General features: G+C 41.4%; 2 protein-coding genes across 2 annotated transcripts in view; both read right to left on the bottom strand.

The window, feature by feature from the left end:
* Positions 1 to 18415, bottom strand: part of RPL34 (ribosomal protein L34) — a 350268-nt gene that overhangs the window by 291925 nt on the left and 39928 nt on the right. The window lies entirely within an intron of this gene.
* On the bottom strand, positions 712 to 16792 carry CYP2U1 (cytochrome P450 family 2 subfamily U member 1). The gene is made up of 5 exons (XM_075149745.1): positions 15519 to 16792; positions 9532 to 10164; positions 5289 to 5450; positions 4123 to 4290; positions 712 to 3693 (listed from the first exon to the last, which is right to left on the bottom strand). The coding sequence occupies exons 1-5, from the start codon at positions 15955 to 15957 to the stop codon at positions 3515 to 3517; spliced, it is 1581 nt and encodes a 526-aa protein (XP_075005846.1). The 5' UTR covers positions 15958 to 16792; the 3' UTR covers positions 712 to 3514.

The raw sequence follows: 18415 nt of genomic DNA, 5'->3' as shown, positions 1-18415 counted from the left end.
GTAATTAATGAAATTTCCTAAAAAATAGCACCGTGCCAAGTTACCTGCAACCTAACTCGAGAGTTAAGGATGTCCACATACAGCTGTTGCTCCCCAGCGCCCAGCTCTCCGTGCACGCCAGCGCTCACACCCTCTGCTTCCCCACAAGTGCTTCGGTTGTCTCCTGCTCGGCCCTCCCCTTCTGTGTGGGAGAGCCCTCCTGCCTCTCCCTGGGCTCCCTCCGGGCCAGAGGCTCCAGCTCTCTGCCCCCCACCCCAGGCTCTCCCTGGGCACCCCCTTCCCTCTCTGCCCTCTGCTTTCGGACTCCTCTATGCCAGGAGTCCAACAAAACCACACCTCGACTCTGCCCGTGGTTTTCTTTCCCACCTCATTCCTCAGACTGAGCTTATCCTCCTGGTGGCAACTCATTCGCCCTTTTATTTTCCTCATCTCTACTCTTCTCTCTCCTCCTTTTATTCCAAGTAACAGTGTTTTTAAAACTGCATTGATAGAATGAACAGACATACTCTTTCTGTCATTTGCACATAACATGCCTGGCATTGTATTTTCCCAATTTCACTGTATTCCCTCACCTCCTTCACTCCTCATCGAAAACGTTTTGTAACATTTTGTAACATCTTCTCACTCAAAAGCTTTCTTTGTAAGATGTAAAACACCAAACACCAGAAGCTTAGTCAACAAGTCGAACTCAATAAAATGACTATGCAAAGCTGTCAAACACTTACTTGGGAATTACTTTATTAAAAATAAAACTACACTGAAGCAAAGTCTGAAGTCCTTTTTAGAAACAAAGACATTTTCAGCATTCAGAAATAGCCATCCACTTACATAAACATACATTTTTCAATAAGGCATTTGAGATGCTTCCTCTGCTAAAAAAAAGGGAGGGGAAGGACATATTTACAAACACAAACCAAATCTGCTACCACTTTACTTACAGTTTACCAAAAATGGCAACACACTTTTAAAGCCACAAACATTTCATTGCTTTTATGCTACTGCTTAGCTACTTTCATGGCATCCTGTGAAAATTTCAGGGCATCTGGAAGGCATGGCAGGCAGATCTTTATTGTTGTTTCCAACAGCATCTTGCATTCTGGCAGACACTGACATGGTTGCACCTTCACATCAGGATTTTTACCTTGTCGCGCTATGCAGCATTTGATTATAGGTATGATGAAAAACTGCATCTCAAAGTACTATTTGTAGAATGATAATTTTCAAAGAATAGTTTTCAAAGGTGACATTTTAAACTAAACCTAGCAGGCAAAACGAGCACAAATATGTACAATTTCACATACTAGGGGATTACGCAAATTATGTCTTCTTTGGAATCTGTAAAAAAAAAAATACTGAAGTGCTTTTCAGATGTGTCCTCATGGATTAAAAGGACATGTATTTTATAAGCAATCAGTTGCACACCAACATCATTATGTTGCTTAAAGAGGCATTTCAACAGAAAGATAAATATTATCAGCACTTAATTTTAGCTTTGCAATTAAGCATATACCATTTTAAGGATTTCCAGGCAAAAATCCCAACTGTACAGAATCTATTTATTCATTGAAAAATATAAAGTTAAAGAAATAAGTGCTTATTACTCCAATAGTTTTCAGCTTTTAGTGTAAGTTTACTAGCATTGGTACCAAACTCAACTTTTTATTGTGCTATGGGGTTTTCAAAAATACAAAGAAAAAATTTAACATGAGCATGGGCTAACCTATATAAGAACCGGAAGTTCTCACACAAACAGTGAGGTACCTGACCAACCAAAGACATCATTCAGAAGTTAAACCCCTCTGTTACTCAAAACAGCTAACAGAAAACCTTAATTTAAATCCAAAATAACTATCTTACAGTCTTTGCTGTACAGGCACTACCTGGCTTTTAAAACTTCAAGTTAAAAAGTGACAAAAACAGAGGTTAATTTAAAGCTGAAGAGTTGACTCTTCTTTTACAATTTAGGTTTAGTTTCTGCTATGGAATACCCAATTCCACTTTACAGTCAATTTCACATTCCAGTCTTGTAAACTTGACATGAGGAGGACTGCTAGTATTTTCTAGATCTCCAATGAGGTGGGGAAAAAAAAATTTCCTTAAAAGAGTACATATGCACTAGATCAAAAGATGTATAAAGAGATTTAAGGATGATTAAGAACAATTATTTAAATGTTAATTGTTACATGTCCCCCAAAAGATCACTTTCGATGTTTGAGAGATCTTTCAAATAAAAGGCAGGATTCAGTGCCCCCTTCCGAAACACCTAACAACAGGTCTCCTTGGCAATTGGTTTGATAGCGGTAAACAGCACTAAAATTTTGCATGTGAAAAGGGAAAGGTACCAATACACTAATATTGTACGAACTACAGATTTTTTTACTCCATATGGAAGATAACAAAGAGAAAGCCTTTATACTCAAATCTCAAGTTTGTCAGATTCCTCATGTTCCATGCCTAAATGTTTAAGACCTACATCTGTAGTGCCATATTGATGCCGTATTTGAAGTAAGACTCCAGCTCCCAAGGCCAAACAGATTGCGGCAGTACTGTCCACACTGCCTGTAAATGAAAAACCTGAGTGCAAGCCCCAACTTCAGAATTATGCACATAGAGTTTTCCCCGATGAGCGGGCTGTTGGTCTCGTCCAGACTGCAGCCACTGCTGACGTGGGGAAAACAGCGAATGTGAAGTGGCAGCACAGATGTCGACGTGAATATCTGTTTGGCACCAGAGAGAAGACTTCTGTTTCTTGTTAGAGAAATCTGCTCTCATTTATATTCTGAGATAAAACATCTGCATCCAGATGCTGCACACTCCTTTCATGTTAAGAACATGGTATATTCAAGGATTCATTTGGCCTTCAAGCCTGGGTTTTCAGAGTTGGTACCTGCTTGTTTATAGTGACCCCTGATAGTCAAGAATGTGTGGGTCCAGGAATCCAGACTGATTCGATCCAATCTACACCTACGAATTACTTGCAAGAAAGAATCCTCCAAGGTTAAAAGAAGTGTCATTTAGTCATTTCCAAAAAGTATTTGTCATTATTTAAGTGCAGTTATAATGTTTCTTTACACAGAAAATGCTAATACCCTCTCATTCTTTAATCCTTTTCGTATTAGATTGTCCTTCACTCATTTGGTAAATTAAAGGTTTGTGTACTACTTTTACCAAAATAACAATTACTATTTGCTAAAGCATTAACAGACGTTTTGGACCATTGTCCCATAATTAATATTTGACAAACTGACAGTAATAGCTTATAGACAGAGGGGTTAGGCCCAGCAAGTTTTAGTATCAAATTGCAAACTATGCTGTCAGTTCATTTGTGGAATGCAACAGCTGACCAAAAAAAAAAATCTTTTTCCAGAAGTGTAAATGGATCATTCTCACCGACTATGAAAGCCTATGCAGTAGCTGTTTTTCTGGAAAGAAAGTAACAAAATAAGCTGGAAACAAAATAAAGCTGGATTTTAAAAGTGCAGTATTTCTTTGTTTAATCTTTTTTGATGTTATATCATTTCTTCAAAGCTATTATATTGAATGGACATGGAGCTAAAGTTAGACCAAACCTTCCCTCCATAGATGGTTTTGCAGCATTTTCAGGATACAAAAAGGTAAAACTTTGCATTAGACTTGCAAAAATTAAGAACAGCTCCATTTTTGCCAACTGCTCTCCCATGCACACACGTTTACCTAAAGAACAGTTAGAAGAGACATATTACTGGTTTTGTACTGTTGATCCATTTAACACACATGCAATTCCTATGCTAGCATAGTCCAAACACAGAAAGACTCAAGCTGCTATTAAGCTATGACCTCTGAAGCTTTGGTCTCCCGTATTTGAGTCTAAGCCTTGCTCAGCTGTACTGCTCCATATTAACAGCATTTACATCCACAGCAAAAGTATTATCAAAGAACAATTCATCATTTCTCTTTTCTGCCTGGCAACTGGAGCTTTTAGGAACCCAACCCATTTTGCAAGCCATCAACTGTAATAATAAAACAAATTCTGTAATTGGTCCTATGTGCAACTTTCAAGCCTCAAGCCTCCAAGGCCCTACACTTGAAACACCATCACCACCCCCCCCCCAACCAGCTACTGACTGCATGTGGACATCTTACCCATTCCAAAAGGAATGAATGCCTCTTTCTTAATTAGCTGGCCATTTTCGTCCAGAAATCTCGATGGTTGAAATTCATCTGGTTTCTCCCAAATGTTAGGATCTCTGTGTACTGACCACAAGTTGGGCACAATCACACTGCCCTTTGGAATAGTATATCCCTGCAGCACTTTAAACAAAAGCACAGAGACAGAGGATCTGACAAGTTGCTAGAAGTAAACACGGCAGACTTACACTTATTAAAAAGATGACTAGAAGATTTCACAAAAATGATAGGGATCACCAGCTGCCGGCTATAAAAGTAGCAGGAGTGTAAGGCAAAGGTGATCTGCTAGCCTGCCTGGGTCAGAATCACGCAGGCCAGAGCAGCTGGGAAGACATCAAGTTACACCAACAGCTCCCTGCAGGGAAAAGGCAGCAGCAATCATTAGAAACGCACTCTGCTGCACGGAAGTGCTGTGACCTGGTTTCCTCCTGTTCCTGTGCTGTCACAGAGACCCACCACTGTGAAGGTGGAGGTAAGGAAGAGGGACGGGTTTTGAACTATTATCACAAGAGGGTTTTGAAGTGACTAGTCTCATTTCAGCTTGTTGCACCTCACTGTCCTGCAAGCCAAAACATTTAAGAAAGCAGATCAATTCAGCACTGTGTTTGAAAGCCAAGTATTGCTACCTCCCACTCCTTTTAGCCAGTGTTCAGCTATGTTTAAGAAAACATACAGCCAACAAGATGAGTTGGAAAAGGATATTTATTATTGTTTCCTGTAGATGCAGAGCTCAATGGTATAAGCCTTTCAAGCTTTAGGAAACCAATTGCTCCGAATTTATGTTTTCAGACCTCTGTGTCAGATAGCCAAAAACAACTCTGCTGTTTCAGGTACGAAGGTGAAATCTCAGCTGCCAACTACCACTAAGCACATCAGTCAACACAAGCTGACCCCCAGAAAAGAAATCGCTCTAAATTAGAAAACTTCTGGATGTTAGGTCAAACATGGTGCTTAAATAGAGGAATATCTCAAGCCCACCTACTCTCTATAAATGGCATTTTACATATTTGGGTTACATGTCTAATACATAAATGAGGCCTTTGTAAATTCTCACTAGATGTCCCATCAAGTCTTCATCCACAAAAGAAACGCTGTATTAACAAGTCTCTACAAATGCTTACCAGCAGTTTCTGAGGCCATTCGAGGAATAGAAAGGGGAACAACCGCAGTCATTCTCTGCACTTCCATAATGGTTGCCTCCGTGAAGGGCATTTGAGCCTTGTGGGTAAGAGAAGGAACTTTGTCACGTCCTAGAACTGCTTCAATTTCTGCATGAACCTTCTCTATTCAAAGGGAGCAAGAAAAATAAAAAAAATTTAAAAGATGCACAATATGTGAGAAGACATCATCTTAATTTCATTTGTCTATGGTTCATTGTTTACGTAGATTTGTCAAAAATGACTACAGTGATCCCTAGCTGAAATAACTACGCCAACGTAAGCTTTAAGAACGGACTCAGTTAAAAACAAAACAACCAAGTGCAATTTTGACAACTGTCAAGAGTAAAGCTACTGAGATGACAGACATTGTTAGCACTTCTGTATTGGAAAAGTACAGGAAAAGTAATTTGAATGGTGAAAACATCAAGCTTCTGGCCTGCATTAAAAATAATGAACAAAAAGAAACTGCATGCACTGTGTGCCTGAGCTGGCCTCTGTCCCTGGGGAGATCCAGCTCTCAGAACTGGGAAAGGTGGTGAAGAGATGGAAAGCTTTTCTTGCAGCTGCTTTAGATACTTCATTCTGGAGCAGGAATTCTGGAGCTGTAACTTCAAACATTGAAGCCATTTAACTTGTTCTTGCTGTTTCCTACTTTCTATTCACAGAACCTAAACTCAGCTATTTCCCAGTTCCCTCAAAAGGCAGCAGCAGATGCTCCTTTCCCCACACAGCCCTTCTGTAAAGGAAAAACAGAAGTTAATGAGCTTACGTCCCCTCTCATTCATGTGAGGGACAAAGTGTCAGAATATTTGTTTGTCCCTTTCATCTTACTAAAGGGTCAGCATCCAAGTAATTCTCTCCATAGAAGTTTAAGATGCAAGATTTGCTTCACCCACGTACAGCATGATGCACCTTTTCTTCCAGGTGATTTGGAATCTGGCTACACAGCAAAAGACAATTTTAAAGGAAAGACCTCAAAATCAACCTTTAATCAAAAGTAATAAAAGTCAGTTTTCATTTTTTACCCTTGATATCCTGAATATTTTGTGGTTGTCCTGCTTGCCTTTTCCAAGATTCAGAATCCAGGCTGCTGATACGCTGAGATTTTGCTCTTTTCTCTCCTTAGCACTGATTCAAGATTAAATAAAAGCTCAATGCAAAAAAGTTTCTTCAAAGAAAAGTTTTTTCAGAGAAGCATTCAGAAATACCATATGAACTGTGTTCAACGAACAGTTGCTGCCACCTACTGGGTTTGCTAGGAAAACACGTTCTCATATGAGGAACACAGGAAAAAAATACCTGGGACAGCAAGAGATTGGCTCTCGAGGACCTGCTTTGTGGGGTTTTGCTACTTTTTTTAATGACGCATTATAGCCCTGTATTCAGGTATGCACATCCACACAGTAATTTAAACGAGTAAAGTTTTCAATATAAAAAAAAAAATTAAGGACACTGTCTCATGCCAAACGTCACACCAGCATTTCATCCTGAACAACATTTCTTCAGAGTTTGTAAAGATATGTGGAACTATACATAAAGCAGCCAAACTGCTGCTCACATTACTAACTGCAAAAATGTAGATTTCAAGAGTTCTCCACTAACAGCATGTTATTTGAACTGCTCCACTACATTTCATATATTTAAAAATCTCACAGATCTTCAGAAGTCAAGGACCAAAACCAAGTCAGGGAACAGACCAAACCAAATACTCCCCACTGCCTCCTTATATACATGCACACGCACACAACCACCCTTCTCTTGTTCCATGTAAAAAGCACAACGGGTTTCCACAAACAAACATGTTCTTTCTGATTTTTTTCCCCCCTAATAGCCTTTCATTTGCCTCTCCATGCACTGTGTGCCTGAGCTGGCCTCTGTCCCTGGGGAGATTCAGCTCTCAGAACTGGGAAAGGTGGGGAAGAGATGGAAAGCTTTTCTTGCAGCTGCTTTAGATGCTGCTTTTCTTGCTACTGCTAGAAGTTATGCAATTCAGGTATTTCTTTTATGGGATAAGAGAAACATATTACCAGGGGAAAAAAAAGAGGCCCATACATGATTCCCAGGCAATTAGGATACATAAGGAATAGGATACTAAAAGTAAGAGAATCACATTACATAGCTAAGTGATACACAGTGGACTGCTGAGCTTATTTATATTGTTTGACAACAGCCACAGCATAAGGCAAGGGGGAATCAGAGAGAGGCAATAAAACTGTTAGAGATCAGCAGAAGAGAGAAAACTGACTAGCACACACATGTACAGTACCAGGCAGTAGGAAAAGGAGTTAAAAAAAAAAAAAAGACAAAACCAAAACTCTTCTAGATCTCATTTGTGTGATTTAGAACTCATGTAATTTAGAATCCATGTAACTGCGTAACAAGTCAAGCAGTGATAACACACAACCATTAAAAATAGAAGAATAAGCCTATGCAATAAAATTCTATTTTACATTTGTCCCCAGTGGACTCTCTCTCCCATATACTGAACTGATGCCCTATTTTGCAATCTTTGCTGAACAATTTGATTGACTTTGTGCAATAAACTATGATCTTGACCTATTTAAAAAGATTATTCCAGACAGATAGGGTGCTGTAAACAAGTATCTATTTGCTTATTTGCAAAGCAGCTGCAGCACATGAAAACCTCAAAATCTCAAATACTTGATAAAAGTGTTCCAGGTTTATGTTGTTCTTAGATAACTTGAGGTTTACCCTTCTTCACTCCAGGTTAGCAAGAAGTCTGGGCAAAGCAGTAGTCTCTTGGGGAAATGTTTCACTACTATAAACTGAGGTAGAATTACCTAAGTAGAATCTGCCCATCCTGCCAAGGTTTCCAGTCCGCATACATCCAACAATCTTTCTAGTGGAAATCAGTTGCTATGTAGGACTTTAGGAGAAGCTGCTAATAAATTAATAAATCAATTGCTTTATTTTTTTTAAATTCAACCATCTAAATTTGCTAAATAGTACTAAAGAAAACACTGGCTTTGCAACCACATCTACTGTAGCAAGACTCAGTACAGAAAAATATTTAACCAAAATTAATTCTAAGTCTTTGGTGATGGAAATATGTCCTAAGTAGTTCTGAAATACAACTCCAGCAAGTACTATTTTAATATTGTAACCTCTCCAACACCACTGGTATTTTTTATATCCACAAAATTCTACAAGTCATTTTCTGTCACAAACAGTAACCAGATCAGAGCACCATCAAATAATTTGGGTTGCAAGGAACCTCTGGAGGTCATCTGAGCTGAAACCTTACTCAAAGCAAAGTCATCTTCCAAGTTAGATCCAACTCTGAGGGTAGATCAGACTACTCAGGGTCACACACCACTGGGTTTTGAACACTTCCAAAGTCAGAGATTCTGTTAACTCTCAGGGCAATCTGTTGCACTCCTTGCTATCTTCATAGAGCAATTTTTTTTCCTAGCATCTTATCAGAATTTTCTTGTTGCAGACTGTCTCTGCTGCTTCTCTTCCCTCCACTGCACACCTCAGAGGAGACTGCCTCCATCTTCTTAGCATCTTCTGATCAGGTAGTTGTAGACAGCATAAGGTCTCCCCTCGGTCATCTTTCCCTAACACTGAGCAAGCCCAGCTCCTTCTACCTCTCCTCTGGGGACACGTGCTCCACATCTTTTCCCTCCGCGCCATCAGCAACCTACCCAACTGCCATGACCGTTCAAGACTGATGGGGAGAGGCCTTGCAATGACATTGACCAGCTGGCACCGTGGACTTGTGTAAGACCAATTTGCTTAAGCTGTCTCTGATTTGATCTTCCTTCTCCAGACTCTGCCGCTAGGCTCAAGAACCTCCTTGCTCAGGGAGGCATAAAAGCAGACCTTACCGCTATGTATCTCACATATCTTATATCACTACTACAGGCCTGGAATGCCACAATTGTCAAAGCTTTTGAAACATGCTAAGGTTCCCTGGAATTGCTTGGGAAAGATGAAGTTGTCCCAAAACAGAAGAAACACATAGGCTAAAGGGCCATTTAGATAGTTAATATATAGCACTAATCATAGCAGAGCAGGATACAAGATGTCCGATTACATACCAACCTTTCAAATTACACATACACATGCACTATTTGCACTCCAAATGACTTCTCTACTGTCGCTGTTTGCTTCTGTTTCTGAACATCCATCTAGAGCTTTACAGTCTGGAATAAAATACCTAGCATAAAAATAGTCTTACCTTGTACTTCTGGGTAGAGACACATGTAGAGCAAGCACCACAGTAATGTGTTGGAAGTAGTGTCTGTGCCTGCGATGAAAAGGTCACCAATGATAAAAAATAGATAGTCTTCATTAAAACTGCTCTCTTTGTTGTTCTTTTCTTCCTCCGCATGGATGAAGTACATATCAATGAAGTCCCTGGGATTTGCTGCATCCAGTGTATCCCTGTGCTGTGCAATTATTTTCTTTAGAAAAGCAGTAATATCTAATTCTGTTTTCCTAAGTTCCCGGAAAGGCCCAAAGGGAAGGTAGTACAGCCAAGGGCAGATATTGACCAGGATCATATAGCTGTTCACACTTAGCTCCAGTGCGCGGGCCATGTTCTTCAGCATCGTCTTGAACTCAACATCTTCGTAGTTAAAACGCCTGCCAAAGGCCATGGAACAGATAACATTGGACACTGCGTTGCGAATGATCGGAAAGGGATTAAATGAATCCTTTCCATGCTTCAGCATTTCCTCCTTCATAAACTTCAGCTCCTCAATGATTTTAGGCTCTAAGCTGTGTCTTCCTACTCCAAAATGACGCAGTGTTGAGAGAGAGAATTTCCTCTGTTGCTTCCAAACAGGGCCGTAAGGTGCAAAAACAACACCTGGAAGAGAAAGGGAGAGCCTGAAACCAAAATGCTCTATTTTCAAGAAGAAATACTTAGACAGGCCTGCAACTGAAGAGCCAGAAGAGAGAGAAACAATACATAGCAAATCTGTCCCAAGCACTGGGGAGGAGCTAAAGGAAGAATACAAGGTTCTTTATAATAGCTTTAGGAAATCCTGTCCCTCCTTTTCCCAGTCAGTGAAACAAATATAACAGTTACATCAATAGTTTTATTAGTCTTTGCAAGACACTAATAGATAGAGAAAAGGTAGATGCTTTATTACAAATGATAACAACTTTGTAGGAACTGTTACTCTGGGACATATGTTAGCTATAGCCTTTTCTCCTCAATGTCCTGAGACACAAATTCCTTCAGCGAGGCAGAATAGAAGATACTAAAACACAAACCGGCTTGGATTTCTTTTCCCCTTCGTATTATACAAACTTCTCAATACTGTTCGCATGTGTACACATTTCTATTACAAGCAAGGTTTTTCTTTAACTTACAATTAAAATACAGTATACGCATGCTGCAAACAAACTGGGAAGGTGAAGACAGGTTCAGAGCCACTTGGCAAAAACGTGCTTGATTTGCATCTCTACAGTTTTGATGCCTCTAGGCACGTGTTCTGCATGATGATGTCATTATGAAACACCATTTAAATTAAACCCCTTAGCTTCAAGTATAAATATTGCTCACTTACAAACAGAAACATCTCTTTTGTTGAATTAACAGACCACACCAAAGATACCACAGGTGACAAAATACACAACCTGCTATTTCTAATGTACTCCATGGTCAACCTGAGAAAGTTTAAAGTCATCAAAACATGCGCTAGTTCTGCTTTTGTTCTTCTAGTAAAGTGACACCACATCTGGTTTTTTTCTGGAAATAAAAAGTTAATTTATAAAAGCAACATGAATTCTTCTGTCAACTGCAAATCTTAATGTTAAATTTAAAAGAAAGAGAAATGGCCATAAGAAATTAGCAATGGAAAGATGCATGATGTTTCAATACTTACCATTACCTACCTTTCTATTACAACTTAATGCTCATAGCCCCTAATGCAAAAAGGAGAAAAAAAAAATAAGAAATCTATATCTAGAAACAGAAATCTGTAGATATGTGAATGAGATAACTGTACTCAGAAGGGTTTGCAATCCCAAAGGTATAAATAGTTCAGTGTAACATAAAGCTGGTAATCTTTCTAGCCAGATTTTCTGATTATATTATCTACTCATAGTAGCAGTAGTAACAACAGACCGATGAATACAAACACATGACCTAGCTTCAAAAGCCCTAAACAAAATAAGCAGAACATTATGAAGAGTCAGAACAAGCTAAGAATCAGCTGAACTTCATCTTCTCTGCATGAAGACATTCCTTAGGAAATCTATTCAAATGTCTACTCCCCGGCACTTTAAAAACAGAACGAAAAACTTTTCAGATTCCCCTTCTCAAGTAATGTTTCCTGGTAGCACTGGTGTCCTCAAGTAGGGTAGGTGAAAAAACAGGCTTATTTCGGCCTGAATTTGGCCAAGAACCAACTTGGATTTTCAGAGTTTGTGGCTGGGAAACGTGGATTTCTTGGGGGGAAAAAAACAAAAACGTCATCACTATTTCTACCCCACAACAAATATCTCCAAAACAGACTATACATCCACAATCTCTTCCCCTTTCTGCCATCAAGGAAAATTAGTTTCAGGATCCAAATGCCTTCGTAAAAGAAGAGACACCTATTGTCTTGAATGTAAAGAAGACTCTGCTAGCCAGGAAGGCTAACATCAACAACAAACCTCCCCGCGCTCGGAGAGTCTCTCCAGCAGTCCTGCACAGGGCATGGCTGCACAGCATGATGTCTTCTGAAGTCCCAAAACCCCAAACTACTGCAGAATACTAATAATTGGTTTGCAAATTGGGAAAAAATAACATAGGAGACAGATTAAGGAGGAAGAAGAGCATAAAGTCAGAATAACAGAGACAAGAGAAGAAAGAAAACTGCCAACTGGATCACTGGCAGGCAATAATAACGGAATAGTACTTCACTGTTTTCAAAGAAAATCTCTGCATGACCTGAAAAGTCACCATACCCAGCACAGAGAAATGCATTCTTAAAAAAACCCAAACCAACAACAAACAAAAAAAATGTCAAAAACAAACAAACAAAAAACCCTGAAGAAAATACAGTAATAAATTCTGAAGCAACAAGAACCCAGAAAAACCAGGACTTCATGCTCAGTACAGAGGGCTAACTTCTATGAACTGATAATGAAAACTTTTCAATACAACCAACAAAGCAAGAAACAAAGAAAATCAGACAGCTTGTTTTATTCTCCCTTTTTACATGAAAAATTCAAATCCATACGAGAAGCAAGTTCTGGCAAAGTCTAACTCCTCCCCCCCGCCCCCCAAATTTCTCACTGCTAGCTTTAGTGTTGCTGCAATACTGGGAACACTGACAAACACGGAATTCACAACATTTAATTTCTGTATTGTCCGATGTCCACATCTGGATGTGCACAGGACAGGACTATAAAGGCAGACGACTGCTCAAGCTCCATCCACTCTAGAGACCGAGTCTTTGCCACCTCTCATAGCTATAGAATACAAAAATGCTTTACTAAAACAAAAATATCAAAACCTACTTTTTCACCCTAGTCTAGTATTTCTCTTTCCGCAGGCGTATGTGCAGAAGCCTTCGATTAAGAATTGACCTCTACCTTCTCCCTTAAGCTCTCACTGCACTTCCCATCCAGCCAAGGCGGTCTCCCTTCTTTGCTACTCAGTTGCTGAAATGCAGTATTTGCCATTTCTGATACTTTTACTTGCTCTCCCCTGGGCACAGTATTTCGTTTGCATCTTACAAGCAAGAGAGCAACACACAACTAAGATAAGCCCTTCTTTCTTCCACAACATACCCAGCAGGTCAGCTCAAGGTAAAGACAAAACTACAACAGAAAATGTAGCTTAAAAGAAAATAGCCCCATAAGTTTACACCGGGTAGTTTGTTTACAGAACAAAGATGTAGGAATCCAAAATGGACACTTACTGACTCAAAGCGTCCCAGTGTTGTAGTACCCAATTCATGAGTGGTAGATCTGAAGTTACACAATCACCCTGCTTCTATCGATTCCTTTCATAGCACATACAAACACAACTGTCACTGCCCTGATCCATAGCGAAGTCTCACCCATGAACTCCTGAAACTAAGCACGGGAGGCTCCCAGACCAAACTTAAGAGGCCTCCAGTTTGAGTGTTGTAACCCATCCACCTCTTCCGTGAACCACACACAAAAAGAAACACTTGTTAGCCCAGAGCTCTTACGGAAAATATCTGAAAACTGAGGTCAGAGATTTACATTGTACCTATACCATAAAAAAAAGAAAACATAAGCTTTCAGAAAACATGTATCGCTCACCGCTTACCCCACCGCTTGCGCAGCAACTGCCTTCCCAGTAGCACAAATGCAGCATCGCGGAGGTCCAGTCATCTCCTACATGCCACCACTAAACTCAAGCCAGCCCACTGAAAGCAGCTGCGACTTCCAGCGGCTTTTGGAGAACCTCCTTGTGCGGGTGCCAGGCAGGCCCACACTGCCCATATTCACTGAATTGTCCGTTTGTGTACTCGAAATACATTACCTCCGTGGTTCATCCTACAATACTCTTGGATCTGCAGCAATTCAACTTGTTGCGCCAGCTAACGCAAGCAATACATAACAGCTCAGTAGGTTTTATGGACAACTGGGCAACCCTCATATAACAGTCCTTGTACCTGAAGGTAGCTGTGATGACCTTCCAGAGAAAACTAAATGTAAAACAGCATGATGTCCCTGCCGCTGCACTACACAGGCAGGTACAGTCCCTGCACTTGGCTGCAGCACACTCTGGACAACAGGCTCCTGATGCTTTTGACTCCTCTGCAGCATCCAACCGTGGAAGCTGCTAACTTGGTTATCAGAGATTTTATTAGGCGTTTACATGAATTCTTTGTAAGTAGCATGCATCAACTGCCCTGGCTACTCTTGTGTCACCGTGTTCAAAAAAGTCTAACAGAGAACTGTCTGCAAAAAACAATAAATATACAAAATTCACAGCACTCAAGGAAAGAGAAATCCACCACGAGCCTGAACATGCGGTTTTACGGCACCACTAAAATTGACCTAACGTCTAACTGCTCTTCCCCTTTCCTCCTCCAGTCCTTACTAGATGTACTGTACCTAAAAATATTCACACACTATAACAACAACTACATGCCAGTAAGATCTGTCTCAGACCAATATCATTAATCATTTATTTTTTATCCTTTAAACCAATTACAGCAATGTTACCTGATTACTTTTTAATAAACATGATCTAGGTCCCTTGCTTTCCTCTTATCTTTACTGGGGTGATTCTGGTACATTAAAAAATTGAAGATATTTTTGGAAAGTTGAGACTTTTCAGGCACTTAACCAATAGATTTCCCTGGTCTCAGAAAAAAAAGAGAAACGAGTTTCACAATACAGTTAGCACATTAGCAAGCCTCTTGGGCTACCCCTCCTAAACTGAAAAAGTCCACAAACACTGAGATCTCTAACGGACCTAAAGACTAATCATTAAGAAATTCTAACTGTGATATTGCCATCATGTGTTTAAACTACCCGTGCCCTTTCTTTGCGAAAGCTAGTAAACTCTCCTTTGACCTATTCAAAAAAAACCCAAATATGCTCAGTAAGTTTTGACAAGCAGAATAACACACCTGCAAACATCTCAGCAACAGCAGCTTGCGTGCAGGCAGCGCAGACTGCGCTGCTATGGGACTCCACAGAAGCCTGCTCTTAACCATCGTTAACTTAGTAAGAGCTGGGGAAGCACACAATTATTTCATACCACTGCCAAAGTATTTGAAATGTCTTCTCCTGATATAGCTAAAATCAGAAAGGCCCTGGGTGACAGACTAGGCGTTCCTTAAGTCCCTGCACAAATGCCATTCCCTTTACTCTAAACAGAGGTGAAGGGATCAGGCATTTCAGCCGTGGCGATGTTGTCTGTTGTGCACACCACAGCACTGTGAAGCTCATAGGGATGCTGCGTGTTCACCTAAAGGTAGGGCGAGTTTCTCTCTGTATGTTTTCTGTCACCAGCAGGGCAAGGGACACACACGATAAGCAAAAAGCAAGTATATGGTTCAGCCTGTAATTCACAACAGTTATTTACAGATTTCGGCACAGCAGCCACGAAACCGAACAGCTGCCGCTCAATATTCTTGCCAAGTATCGCCTTGGCAGTTCATTAAGCGTGCGGTAGCTCACCAAGCGGGACCCACTGCGGCCGCGCCTCCGGCCCGCCGGGCACCCCCGCAGCCTTACCCTTCTTGTGGGTGATCATCAGGACGATGGGGACGGAAGGCCGGTCGCTGAACACCTCCGCCTTCTGCACCAGCGCCTCCCGCACTACCCCGAAGGTGTTGAGGACGATCAAGGGGCGGCTGCCCACGAAGAGCCGGAAGACGCTGCCGTACATCTTGGTGAGGCCGGTGAGGAAGACATGGGGGGAGAAGGCCGGGGAGCCCCGGCCGCCGCCCCGCACCTCCACCGCCCACCTCCTCAGCAGTGGCGGCGGCAGCAGGGCGAAGGCGAAGTTGCCCACCAGCGGCCAGGGCGCCGGGCCCGGCGGCAGCCCCGGCGGCGCCCGCGGCCGCCGCAGCAGCCAGTAGCAGCCCAGCCAGCACAGGGCCACAAGCAGCAGCTCGGTGGCGGTGGGGGCCCGCAGCAGCCGCGTCAAAGCGGCTAAGCCGGCCGCCGCCATCCCCTCAGGCGGCGCCGCGCCGCGGGCCCGCTGCCCTCCGCCCCGCCCTCGCCCCCCGCCCCCCGCGTAGCGGCTTAAGATGGCGGGGGCGGGCAGGCGGGAGGTGAGGCCTGCCGGCGCCCTGACCCCGTGCCGCCGGGGGTGTGGGCGGGCAGCGGTCCGCCCCCGGGCCGGGCTGCGCTCCCGCCGCGGCCGTTAGCGGCAGCCGAACGGTTGTGGCCGCGCGGCGGCCGACTTCAGGTAATCCGGAGGAAAAGCGGCCCGGAGCCGGGGGATTTTCACACGCCGCCGCCAGCCCCGCGCCGCAGAGCGGCGGCGCAGGTGGAGCGCGGGGCCGGCAGCTGGGGTGGGGGCACAACGCCCAGAACACCCGGGCGCTTATCTGCAGAGCGTGAGGGGGGCTTCGTTAAACACGGTGAAATGCAAAACTAGTTCTTGCAGGGGGTTGTCAAAAGCTGACTCTGCGCTTGGACTTAGTCCAAGTTTAAAAAGATTTCATTAAACATAAGCACGAAGGTCCATCTAGTAAAAAAACAAGTGACTGCTCCTTACAGCCTCATAGAACTTACTTTCAAATGCCCCTTACGCAAAAATCTTTTTTTATTGGGGCTTAGAAGAAAAGGAAGTATAGATGATCCTTCTTCCCCTTCCAAAATACAAAAGCTGGCACTTCTAGGTAATACACCAACATTTTCTGTTTTCATAACCAAGGACTAACCTGGAACAACGTCCCAGCTCTAGGTTAAGTAACTGCTTGGCAAATGCAGGACAGCACAGAGAGGCTCCTCAGAGCTGGACCTGAATTTTAGAGGAAAGATGGTTTTAGTTCTTATCCTTCCCCATTAAAAAAAAAAAACAACAACCAAACAAACAAAACAAAAACAAAAAACCCACACACACACAAACAAAAAACCCCACCAAACAAAAAACCCCCCAAAACTCCCAACTGGTTTTCAGGGTAACTTCCCCAACCCTGTGAAATACACCTTAGTGCGCTTTCTCCAGCTGATCAATCTAAAATTTAATCCCTACAAAGGTAATCAGATGTTGAAAAATGCTACTGCATGGTCCTCCAAACCATTTGCAGCATTAATGATTTTAGTAAGGGCTCTTGATACTCCTTCGCTAAAAGAGAAAAGCACTGTCGGCAGAACACAAGTACACCACCTTTAAAGTGACCCCCAAAAAATAAAAATGCAAAGAACAAATGGTGCTTACCCATTAAAAAGGATGGTGGTTTTTTTTTTTAAATAGTTGAACATTCAGTAAAGATAGTGACAAGTGGCTCTTAAAATAGTGGCTGGACTATATTAAAAAGGTTTTATTGCAATTATACAGAAGTTACAGGAATTTTAGAAATACATAAAGCTTCAAATGGTCAAGGTCAGTTTTCTGCCAAGCAATTAAGGCAACTGGATGCAATCTCTCTTTGATCTAATATAAACAGCAAATGGATATTTTACTAGCCATGGATGAAACAAAGTAGAAATACTAAGATCACAGACTTAAATTGGCAGAACAAAATGCAGCTTTTTTTTGTCCATATTTGGCAAAAATTCAGCGGTTAATTACAATGTACACCAATAAAATGCATCTATTAGAAAAATACAGAAAAAAACAGGTGAAAATTTATCTGATCCAAAGACATTTCAAATCTGAGTCTCAAGGAACATTTAAGTTCTGCAGTCTGAAAATAAGAAGCTAAGCTATTCAGCACAACTGAAACACATCACCGTTTTTGCCTATTTTCTTTATACAAGAGTAATCTAGACTCACTTCCTTCTCAGTCTAGTTGAGAAGTAGCACTAGATAAAAAAAAATTCTCTTTGCCTCCATATGCAGTTGAAAGATTGGTTTCAGTGGCATATGGCCAATTCTAGGTTGCCCAGAGATTAAATTTCACATTAATTTTGATAAAAATGAAACTACCTCCATAGTTTTAAGTGAATTTACTGATCAAATGTAAACTTTGCTCTGAAGTGTCATCAAATGGATGTTTCTGCTTCAAAATAACAAGCTGTTGCAACATTAAAGTCAGTTTTTCCAATTAAAATTAGAACCAAATAGCCTCTTTTTAAAGCATAAAATTAACAGTAAAATATAACTAAGTACTTTACTAACATTCTGCATACCACAAATAACTACATATACAAGTTTTAGCACTGTAATGCTTTCATTGGAAATTCCTCCTCAGTCCTAGTATCAGTGTAATAAAAACCACCCCCATTTAATTCTGCACTTAAGCAAAATCCATTCCTCAAACTCTTTTGCCCTAAATTGAGGAGTCAAAGCATTTACTGACTCTACTTTTAACAGGTAAAAAAACTCCATGTAACACGCAAACAAAAAACCCCACCAGAGTAAGGATTCATTAAAATGAGTGGTTTTTTAAAAAAAAAAAAAACACACAGGCCAAATTAACTCACTTTTCTTTAAAGATAACCAAGTTACAGAGTTA

This window comes from Calonectris borealis, chromosome 4 (genome assembly GCF_964195595.1).
Source record: "Calonectris borealis chromosome 4, bCalBor7.hap1.2, whole genome shotgun sequence".
Classification (NCBI taxonomy): domain Eukaryota; kingdom Metazoa; phylum Chordata; class Aves; order Procellariiformes; family Procellariidae; genus Calonectris; species Calonectris borealis.
This window is presented reverse-complemented; position numbering and strand designations above follow the sequence as displayed.

Excerpts from the sequence above, each read along its gene's own strand:
- CYP2U1 (XM_075149745.1), bottom strand. The coding sequence starts at position 15,957 with ATGGCGGCGGCCGGCTTAGCCGCTTTGACGCGGCTGCTGCGGGCCCCC. Across the intron at positions 10,165-15,518 it reads GATGATCACCCACAAGAAGG|GTGTTGTTTTTGCACCTTAC; the intron begins GTAAGGCTGCGG and ends TTTCTCTTCCAG. Across the intron at positions 5,451-9,531 it reads TCTCTACCCAGAAGTACAAG|AGAAGGTTCATGCAGAAATT; the intron begins GTAAGACTATTT and ends CCCTTTGAATAG.